The 23169-nt window shown below is 41.3% G+C and overlaps 1 protein-coding gene across 2 annotated transcripts in view; it reads right to left on the reverse strand.

Moving 5' to 3' along the window:
- Positions 1-23169, reverse strand: part of REV3L (REV3 like, DNA directed polymerase zeta catalytic subunit) — an 85307-nt gene that overhangs the window by 37906 nt on the left and 24232 nt on the right. Inside the window, exons 5-15 of one of the 2 annotated variants that reach the window (XM_066613441.1) lie at positions 22631-22727; positions 21879-21973; positions 21237-21341; positions 17842-17926; positions 17584-17732; positions 12857-12982; positions 11188-11425; positions 8333-8472; positions 3090-7197; positions 724-1640; positions 393-475 (exon numbers count right to left, since the gene is read on the reverse strand). In XM_066613441.1, the coding sequence (XP_066469538.1) occupies positions 393-475; positions 724-1640; positions 3090-7197; positions 8333-8472; positions 11188-11425; positions 12857-12982; positions 17584-17732; positions 17842-17926; positions 21237-21341; positions 21879-21973; positions 22631-22727 (6143 nt within the window). The remainder of the gene's footprint in view (positions 1-392; positions 476-723; positions 1641-3089; positions 7198-8332; positions 8473-11187; positions 11426-12856; positions 12983-17583; positions 17733-17841; positions 17927-21236; positions 21342-21878; positions 21974-22630; positions 22728-23169) is intronic. The other variant, XM_066613433.1, reaches the window with a different exon arrangement.

Raw genomic sequence — 23169 nt, forward strand, 5'->3', positions numbered from 1 at the left:
GGTCTTAAATACAAAAAGTCCAAAGAAATACCATGCTGAAATATTGATAAAGATTTAAATGTACAATTACTGAAATTAAAGTGGACTCTCGGTATCTGGGGGGGGGGGATTCACTCCAGGACACTACCTCCCACCAATACGGATTCCACAGTTAGGTAAATCCATGGAAAACTCTCAAAGGACCTCCCGGATGCCACTGGAAGTGCCTTCCCATTGGTCCAGTCGGTGTTCTGAGGCATGAGAAGGTCTTAAAACAGTGGGTGCCAAACCCATGGATAAGAAGGGTTGTATACTTATTATAATGTGGGGAGATTAATCATTTCTTTTTAGAATTAGAAAAATAACTAAATTAAACCTCATTAACAAGGTCCTCGTATCCATTCTTTCTTTACCTTCACCTGAGTTGTTAAAAGTACTTTTCGAAGAGTGCCAGCATTACTTCCTCTTCTACGATTCAATTTCTGGATTTTTGCTCCTGGGGAGGGACAAGAGGGTTATGAATATATACCTAAAATGGTAACTCACTATAAAGCATCACTTAACATACTGAACTACTTAACCCACATCAACAAAATATTTCTGTTGACCAATTACAGAACAACCAACAATAAAATAAAGCCCAACCTTGAGCATGGTGTTATTTGAAACTGCAGCATCATATATTTCTAGTTCAAAATTATAGAACATATGTATCTGGGTGTGCCACTTCTTTCATAAACCTACCTGGTAATAATGGAGTAAACTCAAGTGCTTCTGGCATTCTTCCTTGACATATTTTCTCTCTAACAGGTGTACTATGCAGGCAAATTATTTCAGAATAGCCATTTCTTTCTTTGCTCACCACAGGGGAGACACTGTAGGGTATCTTCCCTTCCTCTTTGACAAATGTCTGTATTCTCTCAGTTAGTTTTTCATTTTCTTCCACAGAGGACAGTATGTCCTCCGTGTCTTCTGAGCTTGACTGTTTGGAATCTGGGGATGCAACCTGTTGCCAAGGAGGAAGACCTTGTGAATCTGGGGAACTACAATTAACATAATCCTCCTCATCTCTATCTCTTTCTACAGCTGTGACAAGTGGAACTGTCTTTTTTTCACCTGCAGACTTGTTCATTTCTGTGGTATTTGTATCACATTCTTCCTCAGTATGTGGTAGTGTAGGACTTGAAGATGAAAAGCAAAAGTCTTCTGAATGTACAACCGATTTGTTAGCTTGAAGGATTGATAAACTGGAATTCTCAGCTGCCTTGGCCATTACATAACACAGATTTTCAGGCAAAGATATGCAGTTCAAACTTTCTGCAACCTTTTCTACTTCGGTGGATTTAATAACTGTTCTTTTCCTGATGTGTTCATAATCTTCTTTGGCCTGAAGCCATGACTGAATTTGTTGGCAACTTGGTGCACACTTACAAGGCATTATCACTATCTTTTTATCTTCACTAGTTTTACGGCTGTTCCTTTGTTTCTTGTCAGTAGTCAAATGATTATTGCGAAGGGGCGACCCTGGTCTAGGGCTTTGTGCCATTGCCAAAAACGCAGTCTTCCACAGTCGCAATCCTTCTAAGGAGAAATCTCCCTCAAACTCAAGTAGATCATTTGGAAGTCTAGTTTCTACTGTAAGTAGTCTTCCTCCAATCTCTCTGTGAAAATAATACTTTGAGTTATTTTCTCTTAAGGGAGAGTTTAACAATTATTGGTCTTTATCTAGTTACTAGATAACTAGAATCTCCTAGATTCTATAGATTTATAGGACATTTAATTTTAAAAAGCATGTAAAGGTTTCATTTTTATTTCAATATTTCCTCCATAACAATGACTAAAGATAACCACATTGAATTCTTCACACTGCTCAGAACCTATGAAGTTGCAAAAATCAACAAACAAAAAAATGACTATCAGCCCAATCCTAACATGCCCTAGAAAGACAGGTCAGCCGGCCTGCGCTGCATTCAGAGCATGGCTGGGCCGGGTTGCAGCACAACTTGAAGTAAGGGGATGTGAAGGGAGTGAACTATATTTTAGAGCAGGGGTGTCAAACTCATCTCATACCAAGGGCCAAACAGCATTCATGGTGCCTGCTGAGGGCCGGAAGTGATGTCATTAGGCAGGAAATGATGTTATTAATCAGGTCATAACCAAAAATAAGCACTTTTTAACTTAGGAACCCATTAGCTGCAAATGACAGAAGAGAAACAACACAAATCTTGATCATATGGGAGAGCCCCATTTTCATGTGGGCTGTCCTTATAGCAGTAACACCTCAGCACTGCTCACCAGCTGAGCGCCGGATAAAAAGCTTTTGCGGGTCGCATCCGGCCTCCAGGCCTTATGTTTGACACCCCTGTTTTAGAGGATCATAGAATTATGATATATAGAAGTTAATGCAACGTAATAATGTACAAGCTGAGGAATGTATATGTACATAATGTATAATTGAGGAATGAGTACTTAGAATGGATACCAACATGTAACAAGTGTGATGGGAAAGGTTGTTGAATGTCCTTTGATGTACCAACTACAGAGCAATGTAGAGTGCTGGTGAGTTAGAAGTGTAAACCAACAAGAAGGGAGGTAGGATGTTAACTTTGAAATGGACTTTGAGAAAAGCTTGAGAAGAGGGAATAGCCTTGGGAACAAGAGGGGAAGCACCAGGAAATAATACACAGGTGCAAACGGATGAGATCATGTAGTACGAGGGATACATGCAGTTTCTGACTGGTCAAGAATATGAGCTGACCAGGCACGATTCAGCATAATTTGGAAAATATGACTGGCGTGAGACCCTCACGGGTTCAGAGAGGAGTTTTCTATAAAAAGGGTTAAGCCTTCGGGCAGTGTCCCTTGTGCGTTGGCAGCCACTGGAGGCTTTGTCATTCTGAACATTGAAATGGAACCACTTTAGAGTGTAGGTATTTCCTGTGACTTGTAAGCCTATTTTAACTGAGCTTTTGTCCTTTTTGATGAGACCAGAAGAAAACACCATATTAAATCTATAGCTAAATATAAAATGTATCTAAGAAACTTTAAAAACAAAGATACAAAATGCAACTACAGATCACGCTATAATGGCACACGTATAAATATATTACCTGGGTTTTTCTGGTGCATCAGAAGGATTGCTGCAGAATGGTTCCTGGTAAATTGTTTCTGCAAGATCATGATCCAGTAAAGTTGACATGATTTCTTCACGACTTGGAGGTGACATAAGAGGTTTAAGTATATGAGCAGCACGTGGTGTGGAATTACCATTTTTTGATTGTGAAGGGGAATTTGTAGATCTTGGGGAACTATCTGGGGTTGGTGTTAACCCCTCATTGTTTCTTGAAATATACAACTCTAAATCTTCAGAAGCCACATCCATAAGTTCACCATCTGGTGATGATAAAATGGATGAGAAAGAGACACTAACTGAGTCAAGGGACTGACTTGGTTCAAAAGTAGAGTCCTTTCTAAAGTGATTTTGATCCCAGTCATTAGTAGGAGATGAAAGATTAAGAAAAATCCCTTTTTTCACTGCACTTCTGTCCAACTGGAATTGCTCTTTCTGGCTCATTTCTGCCTGCTGCATATTTACTGGTGAGTTTGGCTGAGATGTTGATGGAAGAACATTATTTTTCCACTGGTTGTGCAGATGGTTTTCACTATCCAGGCACCTTTTATCAAAAAGTTGAGGACTTAGGGGACCAGACCGTAGCCATGTTGTTGGGTCTGAAGAATAATGATTTTCTTCCTTAGACATTTTGCTACTGTGACTTAAAAGTTCAGTTTCTGGTATTTGTCCTGGAAAAAGATCTTGAGTTGCATCACTCAGAAATTTCTGTGGCAGATTTTGATCTGCTGGAACAAACTGACTTGCAGAATACAGACTGCAAAATCCAGTCTGCCCTATGGCATTAATGTCAAAATTGTAATTATGATCAGGTGATAGGCTATCTTCAAGTGAGTAACAGCTTTCAAAACCTGGATCTGAATAAAAAGCAGGGCTATCAACAGGCACAGCAGTCTTAATATTGTTTTGCTGCTTACCAGAATCTTTTAGAAGCTTGAGAGTTTTTTCTTTAGACTTTTTATCCCTAGGGGTACGAGATTTTCTTGGTGATGTAACTGAACGTGATCTTTTAATTGATTTATTTTTATCAAGAGGATAGGAAACACTTCTGTTCAACTGTGCTTTTACTGATAATTGTTCGTGTATATTGTTCACATGTGCTTTCTGTTGCCTTTTTTGCAGTAATTCCTTCAGAACTGCCAAGCCAGTATGTCCTTCACTGAATGGTGATGGAGTTACCAGAGTTTTACCTTTACAATGGGAATCTGTTTTGGACTGAGAGATTGTTTCTGACAGAGTTTTTTGTTTCTTAGTTTTTTCAGGATTAAAATGAGACATATCTAAAATGAATCCTCTCTGTTTCTGTTCCCATCCTATTGTTTTAACCGGATTTCTCAAAGAAGCTACAAAGCAATTTTTTGGCAACTGAAAAGATCCATGGCTTTCTTCAGAAGTTTTAAAAAAAGCAGAAATATGATCAGCATGCTTTGTTGCTTCTGGAAGATAAACTATCTGCTGTTGATTATCTTTACAATGCAAAAAGTTAGCAGGATGAATCGGATCAGTCTTCATTGTGTCTGAAGAAATATGATTTTCATTTACCTTTCCAACAGGGGATAAAAGTCCACTCTGTGTATTTGTAATTTCGTCTGCCTTTTTAGGTATTAAATCTTTAGAACTGTATGCGTTCAATGCTACCTGAGATATATGGTTAGATTGGTCAAATGCATTATTTTGAATTAAGCTGGGTTCTTTCACCCTAAATACACCACTCTGACTGTTAGATCTTTGGAAATTTATTTTGGCTTTTTCCCTTCCAGACACCACAGAAACTATGGCTGGATGAAGCTCCTCCTGTGACAAGGGGGTACCTTGGTGCCCAATGGCCTTTTCATTTTCTAACAATGAATGAAAATATATCAGTGGATTTCCTTGTGCATTAGCAGTCAATGGAAGCTGTGTCGGTGGTAGATGTCCTGCTGTATAGCCAGTTGGTGGAATATCTTTCTGCATATAAAGTGGCTGTGAGTTCCCCAGGTTGTGAGCATTCTCAGGTAAATCACGATGCTTCAGCATAAGTTTAACTTCTGCTGCAGGAGAAGCATTGCTTTTTTCATCTGTTGCTGTAATCAATTTTGACACTTTTTCTAGTTTTTGCTTTGCTCTAGGCTTCTTTTTCACTTCATTTCCTGGTTTATTAGTCAGATTACTCTTGATCTTTTTAGGATTTCTTATAGTAGCACTAGCAAATTGCTTTTTACGTTTCTTAACCTGAGTTTTTGACTGGTTATATTTTCCCAGGCAGGGATTAACAGTCTTACTGCTGTATGTGTTTGCATCTTTAAACACCAAAACGTCTTTTTCTAGATTAGTCATAATCTCTTCTGCATTTGGATCAGTGGGAGACCAGCAACGAGGTGGAGATACATTAATTGGACTTGCACTTCTTTCTGAAAGAAAACCCAATTTAGACATAACATCACAATAATTTAAGTCACAGTCTTCGGCTTCCGTACTATATGATGGTAGTGGGGGACAAAGAAAAGCATGTGCTCTTTTTCTAAAATACAGTGTTCTTTTAATATTTTTACTATCCATATTTTGTGGCTTCCCAACCCTTTTCTTGGTAGTTTTGCACTTTGCTTTCCTTTTGTGACTTTTCTTTGGTGTTAATGGATAAATAGGATATTTGGTTGCAGGAGAATCAGGAACTTTTGGCCAAAAGTCCTTTAAAGGTGCAAGCTTTTTATAAAGATTCATCTTTTCTTCTGTAAGAATAACTTGTTCCTCACTAGAATCTATTTTTCCCAGTTTAACAAGCATATTTTTTCTCCCCCTAAACCTATTAATGATAATATATTTTATAATAACAGGTGGCAATTTTTTAGAAAGTTTTCTTCGTTTTTGAGATTTTTTGGACCGAGCCAAATTTTCATCATTTTCATCATGAGGTAGACTAATTTTTGAATTGTGCACACCAAAACTAGATTCACTGTCTTCAGTTTCATAATTTATTTTACGTTTAGCTCTGAGAGTGTACTTATTTCCACACAGCCCAAATGATTGCTCAGATTCTTGAGTTCCAACTCCAAAAGGACAATCAATACAACTGCTAGCATCCATAGCCATTCTGTTTTCAAAAGCACCATGAGGAACTTGAACAATATCATTCAGTAACACACTGTTTTTACCAGGAATGTCATTACTAGCATTGCTTTGTACACAGAAGCTCTCTTTTGTGGATGCATTATCACTGATGTTTACAGATGGCTGATTGCTAAGATTCAATTTTTTTTTAATTTTTAACCTAGCCTGTTTTTTGCCCTGTTGCAGTTTATATGTCACAGGACCCAACTTCTGTGGCTGACTGAGACAGTTGGAAAGAACAACACTAGGGAAGAACATATAATGTGCTGCTTGTTGACTAAGGTTTGTATTTTCAGTCTTAAGCTCCTGAAATTCTTCATATTTAAAGTTAAGGGCATCTTCATCAGTGTTACTTTCAGTAGGATGACTGATAATTCGATTATCTTCTGAGGAAGACACAGACTCAAAATTTTCTGGTGCTGGAAAAAAACTATCTATACTTGTGCTACCGTTTTTTTTATTTGTTTCAGAGAATGTTTCATTTTTGGTGTGGCCCAAATCTGAAAAGTTAGAATTTTCAACCAAAAAACTTTCATCAATTTGATGATTCATATGCATAAACACATCCTTTTTAGGCTTTCTGATTCCAGTGTACTTTCTGTTAGGTAATTGTTTGTTTACTGAGGTGTCTTCATAAGCTGTTTCACGCAAGACTGGGAATAGTTCACTATTATTATCCTTGTGTGAATTCTCAGAATGGAGGATATTGTTTAAGCTCGTTGGGTACTTCATATTATAAGTGCTTTCCTTTGTAAGAGAATGGACTAAAAGTTCAGGTCTTGTGTCTATGTTGTTTGGCTGAGAAAGCCCTTCCAAGTCGTCACTATTCAAAACATGAGATGAAAGGGCACTTGTGTGTTTACACTGAAAGGTAATCTTAGCAGAAGATGGAGTTTCCAGAGTAGCAGCATCTTTGTGAAAAACTGAAGTCTTTACAGATGTTTTGCTTGTTGCAATTACAGAGGTGCGGGTTCGGGAACTCTCATTGTTCAAAGGATTGTCTAGAAGAGAATACGCAAGACAAGCAATTCTTATTTTTCTCTCAGATAATATACCTTAAGATATTAGTCAGTCAGGAGTACCAGGGGAGTTGTATAGTATAAGACAGGGCTTCTCAAACTAGGTGGTCACGACGTCCCAGCCTGAGGGCCCTGGCCTCTGCCACCTTAAGGGGCAGAGGGGAGGCAGTGACACGATCCCCAGGATCATGTTGCTAAAGGGGGCACAGGGACTGGCATTTACTTACCAATCCCTGCAGCAACTTCCCGGGGGGTGGGGTGGGAAACCCTGTGCAACCATCCGCAGAGCTCCCCAGCCTTCAGGAAGTGAAAGCGGAGTGATCACGCTCCACTTCCAGTTTTGCGGAAGCAGAACACAATCACTCCGCTTTCACTTGCTAAGCTTCGGGGAGCCCTATGGAGCATTGTGCAGGGCTCCCCGCACCCCCAGGAGACTGCAGCAGGGACTGGCAAGTAAATGTCAGTCCCTGCAGCCCCCTTAGCAATGCGATCCTCGGGATCGCATCACTGCCTTCCCCCCACCCCAAGGTCTTACTGTGGCTCAAACTCTCCCAGAGAGTTTGAGAACCACTGGTATAAGAAATCGAATCCTAAGATTTACCTGCATATTGGAAAGGATTCCTTTTGCAGATGGAAGGAGACCTTTGGATAAAATCAAAGGAATCCATGTTTTATGACCACTAAACTCCATTTTTAAGCTTTTCTCCACAGAATTGCTTAAAAAATCTCAAAATGCCAGATAATGAATAGCCCATATCTTCAGTAAACTTGAAAAAGAATTAAAATCTTCACAGCTGTCTGTATAACACATGCAGGCAATTTGATTTAACCTCATTAGCCTATCTCCGTAAAGTTGGTGAAGGCTATAGAATATCCTATAATCTGAGAAATGGATCCTTTCAACACATGAAATAATATAGTTTTAAATAATATGGTTTTAATTTGCGTTAAGAACTCTGATAACTTATGCAGAGTTATAACTAGAGCTAGCTACTTAAAACAGCTTCAGAACGCCACTGGTTCCACAGAACACTAGTTGTTCTTTCTCCCTTTTTGTATCAAAATATTCATTCTGTCTCCTTACAGAATGTTTATCTATATTTTGAGTTTTACTTACCACTGTTTTCATCTGCAGTTCCATCTAACTGAGGTATAGACAGGCTTGCTAGAAGCAAACTGTTTCCACTCCAATCCATTTCATCCTCTGAAGAGCCATCATCTTCAGTCGAGCTTTGATTCCTACTTCTGTCCACTGACCTAAAAATATAATTTATTTTAAAATCTAAAAACTTATGGCTATCAACTTACCAGTTCAATATTTATGGTGCTCATACCATGGCATCTTACTTAGAGAAACAAAACATTTTAAAAAATACTTACAAAAAATGTGCATTCCATTTGTGGAAGGCAGTTAGAATACCCAGCTTATTTTACACTGTGGATTAAAAGAATTTGCAAACTTTGAGTGTGCATGGATTACTGTTGATTCAGATAAGCAAATGTGCAAACATAAGAGCCTTATCATCCATGTGACATTTTATACAGAGCACAAAAATAATTATCTTATAAATCTCTTTCATTTTCAATCCTACTGCAAATTTTACTTCCTCTTTCCCACATTTTACATCATTACATTGCTCTTAGAATTCTCATCTACTTTGGTTGCACTGCCCCTCCTGGGGCTTTTGAAAGCAACTTGAAGGGAAGAACTAGTAATGAATGCAAGGCCATGCAGTGAGTTCACGACATAGGCAAATCTTCCTATTTCCAACCCAATGCTAATGCTCTCTACTAGAGATTACATTAACTTTCTATAGAATAAGCAAATACTTCTGTGACCCTGTATCAATTGATACATTTGACTACCTACACTAACATTTCAGATTGCTAATTACGTAAATTATGAAATTTGAAATTAAACACAAGAAGTTGTTGCAAGGACAACAAAAATCTAGAATAGGAAAACTCAGTATGAAACAGCCCAGTACTATCCCTATAACAAGTTGGAGAATCTTACAACCTGCCTTCATATCATATAGGCCTCAATCCATGAGCTGGTCCAATGGTGTGTGGAGCACTGCCAACAGCAGAGCAGCCACTGCACCACTCACCACCAGCAGCAGGACAGAGACTGGCTAGCAACAAAGGGAAATTGGTAGGAGGGGCAGAAATAGGGCTGAGATGGGGTGGATCTTGTTGACAGTGGCATCAGTAATATCTGCAGTCCCTGTCATGGGGCTAATAGCCTAACAGAATTATGCCAACAAAACAGCTGGCATAGATCTGAGTAGGTGCAACGGGAGTCAGAGAGTAGAGAAGGTAAGTAAAAAACTTGTTAATTTGCCTCTCCCCATTGGCCAGTTTGCAGCTGACCCACAAGATGCAGTGGATGCTGTATCAGTGTCCCTGCATCCCGCAGGCTGGTTGAGGATAGGATTGGGCTCCAAGAAAACCAAATTATGCAACTGAATCATTTGGATATTCATGCCACAGGCTCATTTCAGATATCATTTTCCCCTCATTATCCAAAATATAGTTTGAAGAATGGGAATGTGCTACAGGCTCACATACTCCTCCCCTTTCCTCAACCTTCTCTTGAGTGTAGTCAAACTTAAACTGGATTTATCCCCTCTCCCCATAGTTTGGAAACTCACTTCAAACCATGGTTTGTGGACATAACTAATAGAAAGATGCCTTTCACCATGCAAAATTATAGCAAACTATTTGTGTTAGCATTCTTCTCTGCTTTTAAAGTAAGAAAATCTGAATTATGTTTCTAAAATCCATTAGCTTGGCTATTTACCTTCATGGTTCTGTACAAGTACACAGAGCAACATCTTCGACCCCCTACAGCTACAAAAGACAGAAGCTGGCACTGCATCCCTTGCTTCAAGGAGGAAGTCCCTGTACTTTGTCTAATTTGGTTTCGCATCACAGATCTTGTTCTACAGACAAGTCTCCTCATAACATACTAGTCTGGAACCTAAAAAATTTAGTGTGGGTGGCTCAGCTTAGGTCAATTACTTGTTCAACTTTGTCCCACGTTAGAGGGATGGTGGCACGAGAGTGAGCCTTCTCTGTAGTGGTGCCACAATTATGGAACTCCCTGCTGGAGGAATTAAGAACTACCCCTTCCCTCATGGATTAAGAGCTCAAAACATTTCTGTTTTGTCTGGCATCTTGGTAATGGATTGATGTCTGCCATCTGCCCCTCTTCAGTAGTGTTTTGGTTCTGCTGCCTGTCTCTGGACCAAACTGTTCTCCCCCCCAATGGTTTTATTGTTTTTTATTAATGGTTTTACTCACTCTTTGTATACAGTTACTATGGCTCTTTGTAAGCCACCTTGGGCATTTGGTTCGGCATTGGAAAGGTGAGGTATAAACTCTTTAAATAAATAAAAATTATAGCCCAGTTCTAACCAGTGCAGATGTAGTTGGGCTGTGTGGTCCATGCTATATCCAGAGCTGGCAAGCAGCAGGCTGGAGATCTCCTCAAAGTAAGGGGACCTTTGTTCCCTTACCCTGTGTAAAGCCCAAGCCTGTTTAATGGGGCTACTTGGATCTGCGCATGCCAAGTAGCCAGTGCAAGTTCAAGAAGCTTCATGTCAGGCTTTCATGCCCAGGAAGGGGAACAGGATTTAGTGTGTGCCAGCACTGCTGATCTAATCCCCTTCCTGGGCCCAAATGGCCCCCATCTCAGCCATGCTCCATCCCATAACACCCCCTCCCTGCTCTATATCTGTTCCTGCGCTACCCAATGGGTGCTTACCTGCTCCATTGGGCATGCTGTCTGGATCTAGTACCAGTGCATGACTTCCTGCCAGTGCCACATACTCCCTGGGAATAGAGCGCTTGATGACACTTTTGTGACACCCTAGGCTGGCGCAGCAGTCACTGCGCCTGCTTTATTCTAGAATAGGATTATGCTATTAGTTTCCTTCAGCTCTACAATTCCCAAAACACAGAACATACCTTCTCTTTGCATTGGCATCATTAATGTTACTGTCCCACCGTTGGGACATTAGCAAACTGAGCTCAATGTCTTCCTTTTCAATTTGGGGTTCATTTTCTTCATCATCACTGTTCTGTGGATTTTTACAGGTTCCAGGAGAAAAATGTTGTGATAATGTATTTTGCCGTCCAATTTCAAATTCATCATCCTCCAAACCAGCCAAGAGATGTATCATGGCTTGGTCGGCACTACTATCAACTGCAGCAAAATCAGAAATTCAAAGATAATATAATATAATAATATACAGTATTTATATACCGCCTTTCTTGGTCTTTATTCAAGACTTTATTCAAGGCGGTTTACATAGGCAGGCTTATTAAATCCACGCAGGGATTTTTACAAATTGAAAGAAGGTTCTTTCTTTCAAGAACCACTACATTCAAGGCGTTACACTCCGATCTGGTTTAACATTCTGGCCTCCATCCTCCCACGCTCCGAGCAGATGGAACAGCTCAGCTGCAGCTTGCCAGCTGCTTCAAGGTCGCACGGTGCCGGTGGCCTCGAACTGGCGACCTTGTGGATGTTAATCTTCAGGCAATGGAGGCTCTACCCTCTAGACCAGACCTCCTGCCCAGATATACATCCTGTTTCTTTTTAAAGGTTATCAAAATTTAACATGTTTCATTAAAAAGGCCAATTACTTTCTTTGTTATCTCAGACACATTGTTAAACCTCTGTCCTTTTTCTTAAATGGCTCATACATTTTACATATGAAGACTGAATAAAGTGTTTTGAAAAATGCAAGTACGAGATGAACAAAAATGCAAAACTTAATTACTAATCAGCCTTCTGAAAATCTAATTTATGATTACTTCTCACTCTGCAAATATATTAGAAATATTTTGACATAACCTATGTATATTTTAGTCTCATGATTACACCAGAAAACGAATCCCCAGTTTACTTGATCCAAAGGTCGCTATTCTTAGAGAACACCAACAGTATAGCACTATTTGCACACTACTGCACACCCCTGATTACTGGGCAAAGAAGCACCTTTTAAATAGGTGTCCTCAGCAGGAGCATTCAGCAGTGAGAGAGCAACTGTCTGTCTGCACCCCAGCATGGCATCTTTTCCAATGGCTATTGCAGGTGTCTCTTCTGAGTTTTTTGATTTTTTAAAGACTGTAAATCCTTTGGGTCTAGGGAACCATTTACTGACTTATTTTACTTTGTAAATCACATTATGAACTATTCTTGTTGAAAAGCAGTATGCAGATGGAGCCTTGGTATTCACAGGGATCCGTTCTTGGACCTCCCAAAGATACAGAAAATAGTGGATAATCAAATCCATGCTCTTTGGCCCCTTAAGCCCTCCAAAGGAGACCCACCCTCTGGAGGGCTTTCCTTGGTCTCATAATGCCTTATATGGCATAAAAATGTCATTTCTAGTATTCCTCGGGAAACTGGAAATAGTGTTTTTTCAGCCAAAGCAGTCATTCTGAGGCTCAGGTGGGGTCAAGTCTGGCTCAAGTCAGATCAGCAGACACACAATCCACGGATATGGAGGCCCCAGCTGTAAAAATATTCTTGATAATAATCATTTGCAAACGTTTGTGATGCAACTTCTAGCATGAAAAATAACTCTTGTCTACTGAAAAGGTTAATATGTTTCTGGATTATACTTACTGAATGCTGGGGTCTTATTCAATCTCTGAGACAAGCGCTGAAAATGCTGACTATTTTCTATGATATTCAAAATAGCTTCTTCATTAATAAGTGCATCCTCCTCTTTGTACTTTCTGTTGGACTCCTCTACAAATGAGATTAAGAGTTTAGCAAATCAACTGTCAATATGATTTCTTCTTAAAATTGTTCTTGAGTATTAAATATATGGGCCCAATTCAGATGTTGAAATAACTCATGGTTTAGCATTATAAGATCAAGCCATTCGCTTGTTCCATAACCGCAACTTGTACACAAGAAGAGTAGAGTGAAAATTATTGCTTTCATTTTTAAAGCAAACCACAGTTCTCCATTACACATAAATTTAAGGAACTGTGTGGTCTTGTTAACCATAGTTAGAACATTTGCTACCCAAGGTATCAAAATCAAAATGTGGTTTGATATCCTGGCTTATTCTAATTAAACAAACCACATTTCCTCAAGTTTATATAACAGAAAGCTGTGAAGAATTTCTTAAAAGTAAGAGGGCACTTTCACCTTCCTTTTCTTGTGTGTGTGAGAGAGGAAGAGTGCACAGCTCTCTTAAGACCTGTTCACACAACACTAAACAACAGCTTAAAGTTATATATTAATTGGATCAAAGACCTATTCAAATTCCTTGAACAAGATTTTCAAAACATGTAGCTGAAGACATTTTGTGTTTGGGAGCCATACACAGTGGTAGAGGACACAATTTGAATGCAGAAGCTCCCAAATTCAATTCTTGCATTTCTAGTTAAAAAGGATGCTCACAAACAACAAGTAAAACAAACAAAGACATTTTATGCTAGTGGAGCTGTACTGACTGTTCACAAAACACAGGAATTAGGAACACTAAAACTTTTCTTTTATCATTGTTTGAGAAGAAAACAAGTACAGGTGCAGCCTACTGATCCATGGATTTTTTAGCTGAGGATTTGTCTCAACTCAAATGGGGTGGCGGTACTGAAAGTCACACACACCTTTGCCTCCTTTGCCCTGTGCTGGCCTCTCACTCCCTTTCCAGGCAGCCCAAAACACTGCAAAAAGGCTCTGCCTCACCCAGGCAGGGAATAGCCCTAGAGCCATGGAAGAGGTTCCCCTTTCAAAGGAACAGTAACATTCCTGGAGCCCCTGAGCCAGCAAAGAGGCTGAAGAGGGGGGCAGAAAACCCTGTGTAACCAGAACAAGTGCAGCGAGGTGGAGCTCTCTCTCTCTCACTCACACACACACAGGGGCAGGTGTGGTAGCAACAGAGATTACTTTAAAAAACCCAGGGGATGTTTGCCAAATTCCCCCCCCCCCCATGGTGCAGGCAATCATGACACAAGCAAGCCTTCCCACCAAGCAAAGCATGAGATTTAGCCTACAATCCTCTCCACACTTTCCTGGGAGTAAGCCCCAATGACTGGAATGGGACCTACTTCTGAGTAGAAACGCACAGGGCTGGACTCTTAAAAGCTCAGCATTCCAACTGTGAAAGAAGCTGGGAAGCTGGCAACAGGGAGGGCTCAGCAGAGGGAGGCAGGAGGGGGAGGAGAGGGGATTGCTTTAAAAAACCCAGGGAGTGTTTGCCGAATTTCCCCCACCCCCCAGCAAGCCTTGGGAAGCCTTGGAGAGACAGGTGAGGGTGAGCAGAGAGCCAGACTACAAGTCCCAGAATGCTCTGGGGCAGAGGAGCTTCCATGATGGTGGCCAGGGAGGGCTGCAGGAGCAGCAGCATCGAAGAGGAGGAGGAGAACCTGCAGTGCTGTTGGGAGGCTGCCTGGGGCACAGAGGACAAGGCTTCCCAAGCAAGCTCACCATTCCAACTGTGAAAGAAGCAGGACAGCTGGCAACAGAAGGGCTGAGTGGGGAGGGGAGGGGATTGAGAACAACTGCCTTAGTTTCCTTCCATCCAGAAGTGTCAGGTCGCAGCAAATTTGTGTAACTCTATGGCATTTAGCACAACTCGTTAATCGCGCCAAGTCACGGAACGGAACTAACGCAGATAAATAGGCTCCGCCTGTATTTATTTTATAAAATTATAGGAGAGTTCAGTCACTAATAGCCCATCAGCTCAACATAGTCCTGTGGGGTGTCCTCTACCTGCTTGAGAGATGCCATTCATTGTCATCAATCCTTCCTCACCAGGTTTACTGTTCAGAAGTGGGAGTCAGCTGCATAAATAAGAATGCTTACATGCTCTTTTGTTCCTCCTCCTTTCTCAGAAAAGTAAAAACAGATGGAACCAGAGATATACAGAACAGCTATCTCCCCCACTTATTATGGCTCAGAAAAAGCAATGGAATATGAAAGGGGTGGGGCAGAACACAAGGGAGAGACTGAGAGAGAAAAATAAATCTCTTGTTTGTGAGCTTTGCTTGTTTTTGGTCAGGTTATGACTCATGACAAAATGGAAGGGATTGAAGACAAGCACCTAAAGATAACTTCTCATGAGCTCTATTTCTCTCCTCAACCCCTTTTCCTCAGTTGGAAACAAACATCAGAACAATACTTTGCTAATACTTTGCTAAGCTGATTCACAAAAGTAGTTCTACTGAGGAGGTATTTACACAGTTGGATTTGGTCTTAACCAGTGTTCTTCAGTGGGTCATGACCCCAATGGGGTCACAAAGCCTCATTTGGAGGCTTGTGGCAACTGGCAACCTTCAAAGCCTGTGCAAGAGACAGCTTGGATCCAATCCAATAATGGGACTACCCTATCAAAACTGATTTCTTGACATATGGTAATCCTACACAGCCTCTTCTCCCTGACTTGCTTCACAGCTCCTAAGGATAGGCTGTACCTCACAGGGTTGTTGTAAAGACACAAGAGGTAGGGGGAAGCTGAGCAGATGGGGGTGTGGGTGGACAGATCAGGTCCCATTGGGGAGTAGGACTGGTAGTGTGTCCCGTCTCATACTGCATTTACTTATTTATTTGGATGACGGCACAAAAAAGCTTGAAGACCACTGGTCTAAACAATACTAGCAGCCCAATCCAAACCAACTTTCCAGCACTGATGCAGTTGCAATAAAGCCCCAACATAGGAACATAAGAACAGCTCCACTGGATCAGGCCATAGGCCCATCTAGTCCAGCTTCCTGTATCTCACAGCGGCCCACCAAATGCCCCAGGGAGCACACCTGATAACAAGAGACCTGCATCCTGGTGCCCTCCCTTGCATCTGACATAGACCATTTCTAAAATCAGGAGGTGGTATATAACCCGTAATGGATTTTTCCTCCAGAAACTTGTCCAATCCCCTTTTAAAGGCATCCAGGCCAGATGCCGTCAACACATCCTGTAGCAAGGAGTTCCACAGACCACACGCTGAGTAAAGAAATATTTTCTTTTGTCTGTCCTAACTCTCCCAACACTCAATTTTAGTGGATGTCCCCTGGTTCTGATGTTGTGCGAGAGTTATATCTCTCTATCCACTTTATCCTTCCCATGCATAATTTTGTAGGTCTCAGACATGTCCCCCCTCAGGCGACTCTTTTCTAGGCTGAAGAGGCCCAAACGCCGTAGCCTTTCCTCATAAGGAAGGTGCTCCAGCCCAGCAATCATCTTAGTTGCCCTCTTTTGCACCTTTTCCATTTCCACTATGTCTTTTTTTGAGATGCGGCAACCAGAACTGAACACAATACTCCAGGTGTGGCCTTACCATTGATTTGTACAACGGCATTATAATATTAGCCGTTTTGTTCTCAATACCTTTTCTAATGATCCCAAGCATAGAATTGGCCTACTTTACTGCCGCCGCACATTGGGTCGACACTTTCATCAACCTGTCCACCACCACCCCAAGATCTCTTTTCTGATCTGTCACAGATAGCTCAGAACCCATTAGCCTATATGTGAAGTTTTGATTTTTTGCCCCAATGCGCATGACTTTACACTTACTTACATTGAAACGCATCTGCCATTTTGCTGCCCATTCTGCCAGTTTGGAGAGATCCTTCTGGAGCTCCTCAAAATCATTTCTGGTCTTCACCACTCGGAAAAGTTTGGTGACGTCTGCAAACTTAGCCACCTCACTTATCAACCCTGTCTCCAGGTCATTTATGAAGAGGTTGAAGAGCACCGGTCCCAGGACAGCTCCTTGGGGCACAACGCTTTTCACCTCCCTCCATTGTGAAAATTGCCCATTGACACCCCCTATCTGTTTCCTGGTCTTCAACCAGGTCTCAGTCTAGGAGAGGACCTGCCCTCTAATTCCCTGACTGTGGAGTTTTTTCAGTAGCCTTTGGTGAGGGACCGTGTCGAATGCCTTCTGAAAGTCCAGATATATAATGTCCACGGGTTCTCCCGCATCCACATGCCTGTTGACCTTTTCAAAGTATTCTAAAAGATTTGTGAGGCAAGACTTACCCTTACAGAAGACATGCTGATTCTCCCTCAGCAAGGCTTGTTTTGAGATTCTTGTACGTGTTTTGAGAGTCTATCTTTGATGAGGCATTCCACCATCTTACCCGGTATAGATGTTAGGCTGACTGGCCTGTAGTTTCCCGGGTCCCCCCTCTTTCCCTTTTTAAAGATTGGCGTGACATTTGCTATCCTCCAATCCTTTGGCACTGTGGCTGTTTTGAGGGACAAGTTGCATTTTTCCTTACCTTGAGGAAGCCTCCATGACTGCTCCCATTGCAGGATGCAGCATGCACCACATTAGTATGGATGCATTGGCCCCAGAAAGTTAGCTAGGATTGGGGTGCAATATTATTACTAACCTTTATTCAGCTCTTCATCTCTGTGGACTTCCACCATACTGGCTGGTGAACATGGTACAATTTTAGGAGTTGATTCTTCAGAATGTAATGTCAACTCGGCAGATAATTCTTGTGATCCATTATTGTAGTCTACCGATCCAGATAATGTCCTAATTAATGGGGAAAAAACACCTTTCAGTGTCTTTCAATCCTCACCTTTCAAAATGACTGAATATCAAATAACTTACAAGACTAAGAGTTAATTAAATGAATACTTACACAGAGAGATCTCTTTGCTTGAGAATTTCTTTAAGTCTCTTTTGAAACATTTTTTCACTCTCCGTGACAGTCACAAATCCACGATCTTTAGTTATGGGGGAGAAAGTTTTGTTAACTATATTAACACCAGAAGGATGGTCAAGAGAATTTGTAAACAGATTATTAAAGTTTTCCTCTACAACACAGCTATATAGCCAATGTATAGCCTCATTTTCATATTATAAAAGTATAATCCATCAACACAATTCACTTGAAGGTGCAAATTAACAAGATAAAATTATGAATAATACAAAAGGAAACAGAAAACAGGCATGGCAGCAGCTATTACCCTTCAGGTATTGGGCACAATCCAATAAAGGTTTTTTAGTAAAGTTCCCTTGGATTAAGGAGTATTAATCACATATTTAATTTTTTCACAATGTAGATAATGGAGTTTAATTTTAGTTGGATCACACCTATTATTAATAGGCTTTAGGTATCATGAAGAAGTTAGCTCTTTCATGATAAAACACAAGAGAAGTAGGATCTGGAGAGAGATCTTGGGGTGCTAGTGGATAGCTTGATGAAAGTGATGACCCAGTGAGAGGTGGCGGTGAAGAAGGCCAATTCTATGCATGAGATCATTAAAAAGGGGATTGAGAATAAAACAGCTAATATTATAATGCCATTGTACAAATCAACAAGACTGCGTCTGGAGTATCGTATATAGTTCTGGTCATCATATCTCAAAAAGTACGTAGCAGAACTAGAAAAGGTGCAGAAGAGAGCAACCAAAATGATGCTGGGCTGAGGCACCTTGCTTATGAGGAAAGGCTACAGAGTTTGAGGCTTTTTGGTCTAGAAAAAAAGGGCCTGGGGGTAATATGACTGAGGCATACAAAATTAATCAGGGGGTGGATAGAGAGAAGCTTTTTTCCCTCTCACACAACACCAGAACTAGGAAGCATCCACTAAAATTAAGTGTAGGGAGGGTTAGAACATTTTGACAATGTCAAACAGTTTGACAATGTCTGACAATGTCCCCTTGGCAACTGCTTGTCCAGTGTTATGGGATTCTTTTCAGCTTGTACAGCCTGAGGATGTGGACAGACTCCTTTGGAGTGTGAGGCCATCTGCCTGTCTGTTTGACCCTTGCCCAGCTTGGCTGATAGGAGCTGCCCGGGGTGGACTGGCTGAGTGGACAGGGAGGGTGGTCAACTCTTCCTTGATGGAGGGGATGTTGCTACTCGCTTTGAAACGGGTGGTGGTTCACCCCCTCCTGAAGAAGCCCTCCCTGGATTCCACTGTGTTGGATAACTATCAGCCAGTCTCCAACATCCCGTTTCTGGGCAAGGTAATTGAGCGGGTGGTGGCGGCCCAACTCCAGAGGGTCTTGGATGAAGCGGATTATCTGGATCCTTTTCAATCTGGTTTGAGACGGAAACTGCCTTGGTCGCCTTGGTGGATGACCTACGCCGGGGACTGGACAGGGGGAGTGCGTCCCTGTTGGTCCTGCTGGACCTCTCAGCAGCTTTCGATACCATCAACCACGGTATCCTTCTGGGCCAATTGGCCGAGTTGGGAGTTGGAGGCACTGTTTTGCGGTGGTTCCGCTCCTACTTGGAGGGTCGGTCCCAGATGGTGGTGCTGGGGGATGCCTGCTCGACACCCTGGCCTTTGAGGTGCAGGGTGCCACAGGGTTCAATTATGTCCCCCATGCTATTTAATATCTACATGAAACCGCTGGGAGAGGTCATCCGGGGGTTTGGAGTGGGGTGTCATCAATATGCTGATGACACCCAACTCTATCTCTCCTTTCCTCCAGACTCCAGGGTGGCGGTTGAGGGCCTGCAGCGCTGTCTGGAAGCAGTGAGTATCTGGATGGGGGCTAATAAGCTGACATTAAATCCGGATAAGACAGAGGGTCTCCTGGTTCGGAAATCCTCGTTGCAGGTACTGGACTATCGGCTTGCTCTGAATGGGGTTGCACTCCCTCTGAAGGAGCAGGTCTGTAGCTTGGGAGTCTACCTGGATTCGCAACTGCTCCTGGATTCCCAGGTGGCGGTTGTGACTAGGGGGACCTTCGCTCAGCTTCGGCTGGTGCGCCAGCTGCGGCCATACTTGGATCGTGCAGACCTGGCCATGGTGATCCATGCCATGGTGACATTGAGGTTAGATTATTGTAACGCGCTTTATGTGGGGCTGCCCCTGAAGACGGTTCGGAAACTACAATTAGTGCAGAATGTGTCGGCCCGTGTGGTCACTGGAGTTAGGCGGTTTGACTCTGTCAGCTCGCTTCTCCGGTGGCTGCATTGGCTGCCCATTCGTTTTCGGGCCCAATTCAAGGTGCTGGTTTTGACCTTTAAAGCCCTATACTGCTCTGGGCCAGGGTATCTTAGAGATTGCCTACTTCCCAGCATTTCTGCCCAGCCCACAGATGTACACATTTTATCCCTGTTGCATATATACAATATTGCCCTATACTGCTCTGGGCCAGGGCATCTTAGAGATCGCCTACTTCTGTACAATCCGCCTCAGGTCATCAGAGAAGGCCTTTTTACAAGTGCCGCCGCCTAAGGAGGTACGTGGGGCGGCAGCAAGAAATAGGGCCTTCTCAGTAGTGGCACCAACGTTATGAAACTCCCTTCCCCTTGACTTGAGAATGGCTCCCTCTCTTGAGACTTTTCGGCGAGGCCTGAAGACCTTTTTGTTTAAACAAACCTTCTGAGTTCATGGCCTTTTTAACATCTTTTTTATATCTTTTAGTATTTTTACAGGCCTGATTCCTCTATGATTTGCTGCGTTCTGTTCTTTTTATCTGACTTTTTATCTGACTACTGTTTTTATGGTATCTGTTAATATGTTTTAATACGTTTTTATTTGCTGTTAAATTATGTTTTTAATCTGTTTTTAACATGTTGTAAGCCGCCCTGGGTCCCTTTTGGGGAGAAGGGCGGGATATAAATAAAGTTTATTATTATTATTATTATTATTGTTATTATTATTAGAACAGACAAAAGAAAATTTTTTTATCCAGATTGTAATTAGTCTGTGGAACTCCTTGCCACATGATATTGTGATGACACCTGGTCTAGATGTCTTTCAAAGGGGATTGGACAGATTTATAAAGGAAAAATCTATCACAGGTTACAAGCCATGACAACCACATGCAAACCCTGGATTTTAGAGGTAGCCTATCTCTGAATGCCAAATGCAACAGAGTGGCAACAAGATGCAGGTATCATGTTGTCTTGAGTCCTCCCTAAGGTATCTGGCAGGTCACTCTTCAGTACAAGAAGCCAGGCTAGATGGGCCTTTGCCCTGATCCAGCAGGGCTTATTTTCTTAAATACTGACCTGTCATGTGGAGCTGTTCAGTGATTGAGATAAAAAAAATAAAAATTTGTGTCTCCTTACCTTGCGAGCTTGGAGGACTAATCTGAGAGGACTCCTTGTTCTCTCTACGACGCTGTTTTTCATCCTCCCATATTGCACGTAAACCTGGGTTTTGACCAGACTTAGCTGGAAAGGTAAAAGCAGTATCAACAAGTGTCAAGCTAACTAAGTCTAATACTTTTAGGATTTTTAATCTGTTAGAACTTTTGCCAACATAGTCCCTACTGGTCATAGGAATTAACAACATTCCTGCATGTAATGTCAAGTTAGCAGTCACATGTACTCTCTCATTTCTGGAAGGCGGAGATTTCATAAGTATAAACTTTTCTAGTACACAAATCAAGCCTCCTACAAAGCACATGCCATGTGAATTTTAAAAAGAATAATGTGTATTCTTTCATCACCACATCAAATCAACAATAGCTTTCAAATGATATTCCAATATTTTCTTGTATGATTTCTATAATTCTATGCTTTTTAGACAATTGCCTTGCCCGCCTTGCCCACACTACTTCTGTTTGCTTCCCATTTATGTATCTCCTCTTATTTATATTGCTTACTCTTAGAGATCTTAAATGCCAATGAGGATTCATTGAGCTGAGCATTGTAAAAACAGCAAAGTGGTCAATTTTCCTGATGATTACACATGAAAAATTGGTTTACCTTCAATATCCAGCCTATTTAAAATATCAGCAGCCACTGCATCCACTTCTAATTCACACGTACTCTGTGGTTCGACACCCTCCAGTATTAAAGAGCTACAGTTATATTAAAATTAAAGAAAGATTATTAAAATGTGGTATTTCTCATGAACCAAGAAGCCAGAAGGACTTTGATAGGTTAGAATGGTCATTAGACACTGATAATAAAAATGGTTAATACTGATTATTTTTCCTTTGCAAAACAATTCCTTTATCATCAGATAAGAAGACCTCATAAATGATTTCTCTCTGGTCAGGATCATATTCTTAACTGTGCCTAAGAGATCAAGGGATTGTGTGCTCTCTCTATCCAGACATTCCTGTGAGTAAGATTACACACTCCTTAACCATACTTGGATAAGAAAACCAAGTTCATTCCCAAGATAGGAGAAAATATAAGATTCTCTTAAGATTTCCCAACTATAGTTAAGCATACATTTGCACAGATGCCTTATTAGAAGAAGTTATCTTTTTCAGTCCCTATCATCCTAACACACCACTGCCAAAATTGTTTCAAACTGCAATATTCAATTTCAGGCTCACTGATTTAAAATCTACCTTCATTAACTTTAGCTGGTTAAACTAATCAAAACTTGCAGTCATACTTAACAGTAACACACAAATATGTAATACAGTACATGCAGTTTATTTAATTCTATCGTTTTCAAAATTGAACTATGGTTTTTATTCTTTAAAGACTTGAGGTGCATTAACCTTGGTATTTTACTATCTTCCCATCGAAGAAAGGTACTGGTAGATGAATGCCCTGACAAATGGTCTCCACAACATCCAATTTCTTCTGATGAATCACCTACAAACAGAACAAAGAGTATTCTAGTTCTGTTAAATTAGTTTTCAGCTAACTTAAAATTTCCTCTTTAAATATTTCAGCTTTAAAGTAACAGTTATTTTTTGTTTCTTCCAATGCGAAAACATAAAAAACGCTGAAAGTAAAAGTGCCACAGGTTACTCCTCGCACTTGCTTGCAGGCAAAACACTGCTAATCAAAGTGGGTTTTATATTCCCTCCACAAGGAGAAAACATCATCTAGCTGAGTAGTTCCCAAACTCCCTGAGAGAGTTTGGGCTGCCATAAGTGCTTGTGGGTGAGGGGACTGCGCCAGTGCTCTTGCAGTGGCGCCACCACCAGGGACAAAAGTGTTTTTTTTTTTAAATTTACCAGGGGTCACTATGGCCCTCTGGAGAGTGTGGGGAGCCAGTGGGCACCATTGTGAGCCTCCCTGTGCCTCCAAG

Source organism: Tiliqua scincoides, chromosome 1 (assembly GCF_035046505.1).
Source record: "Tiliqua scincoides isolate rTilSci1 chromosome 1, rTilSci1.hap2, whole genome shotgun sequence".
In the NCBI taxonomy this organism is placed as follows: domain Eukaryota; kingdom Metazoa; phylum Chordata; class Lepidosauria; order Squamata; family Scincidae; genus Tiliqua; species Tiliqua scincoides.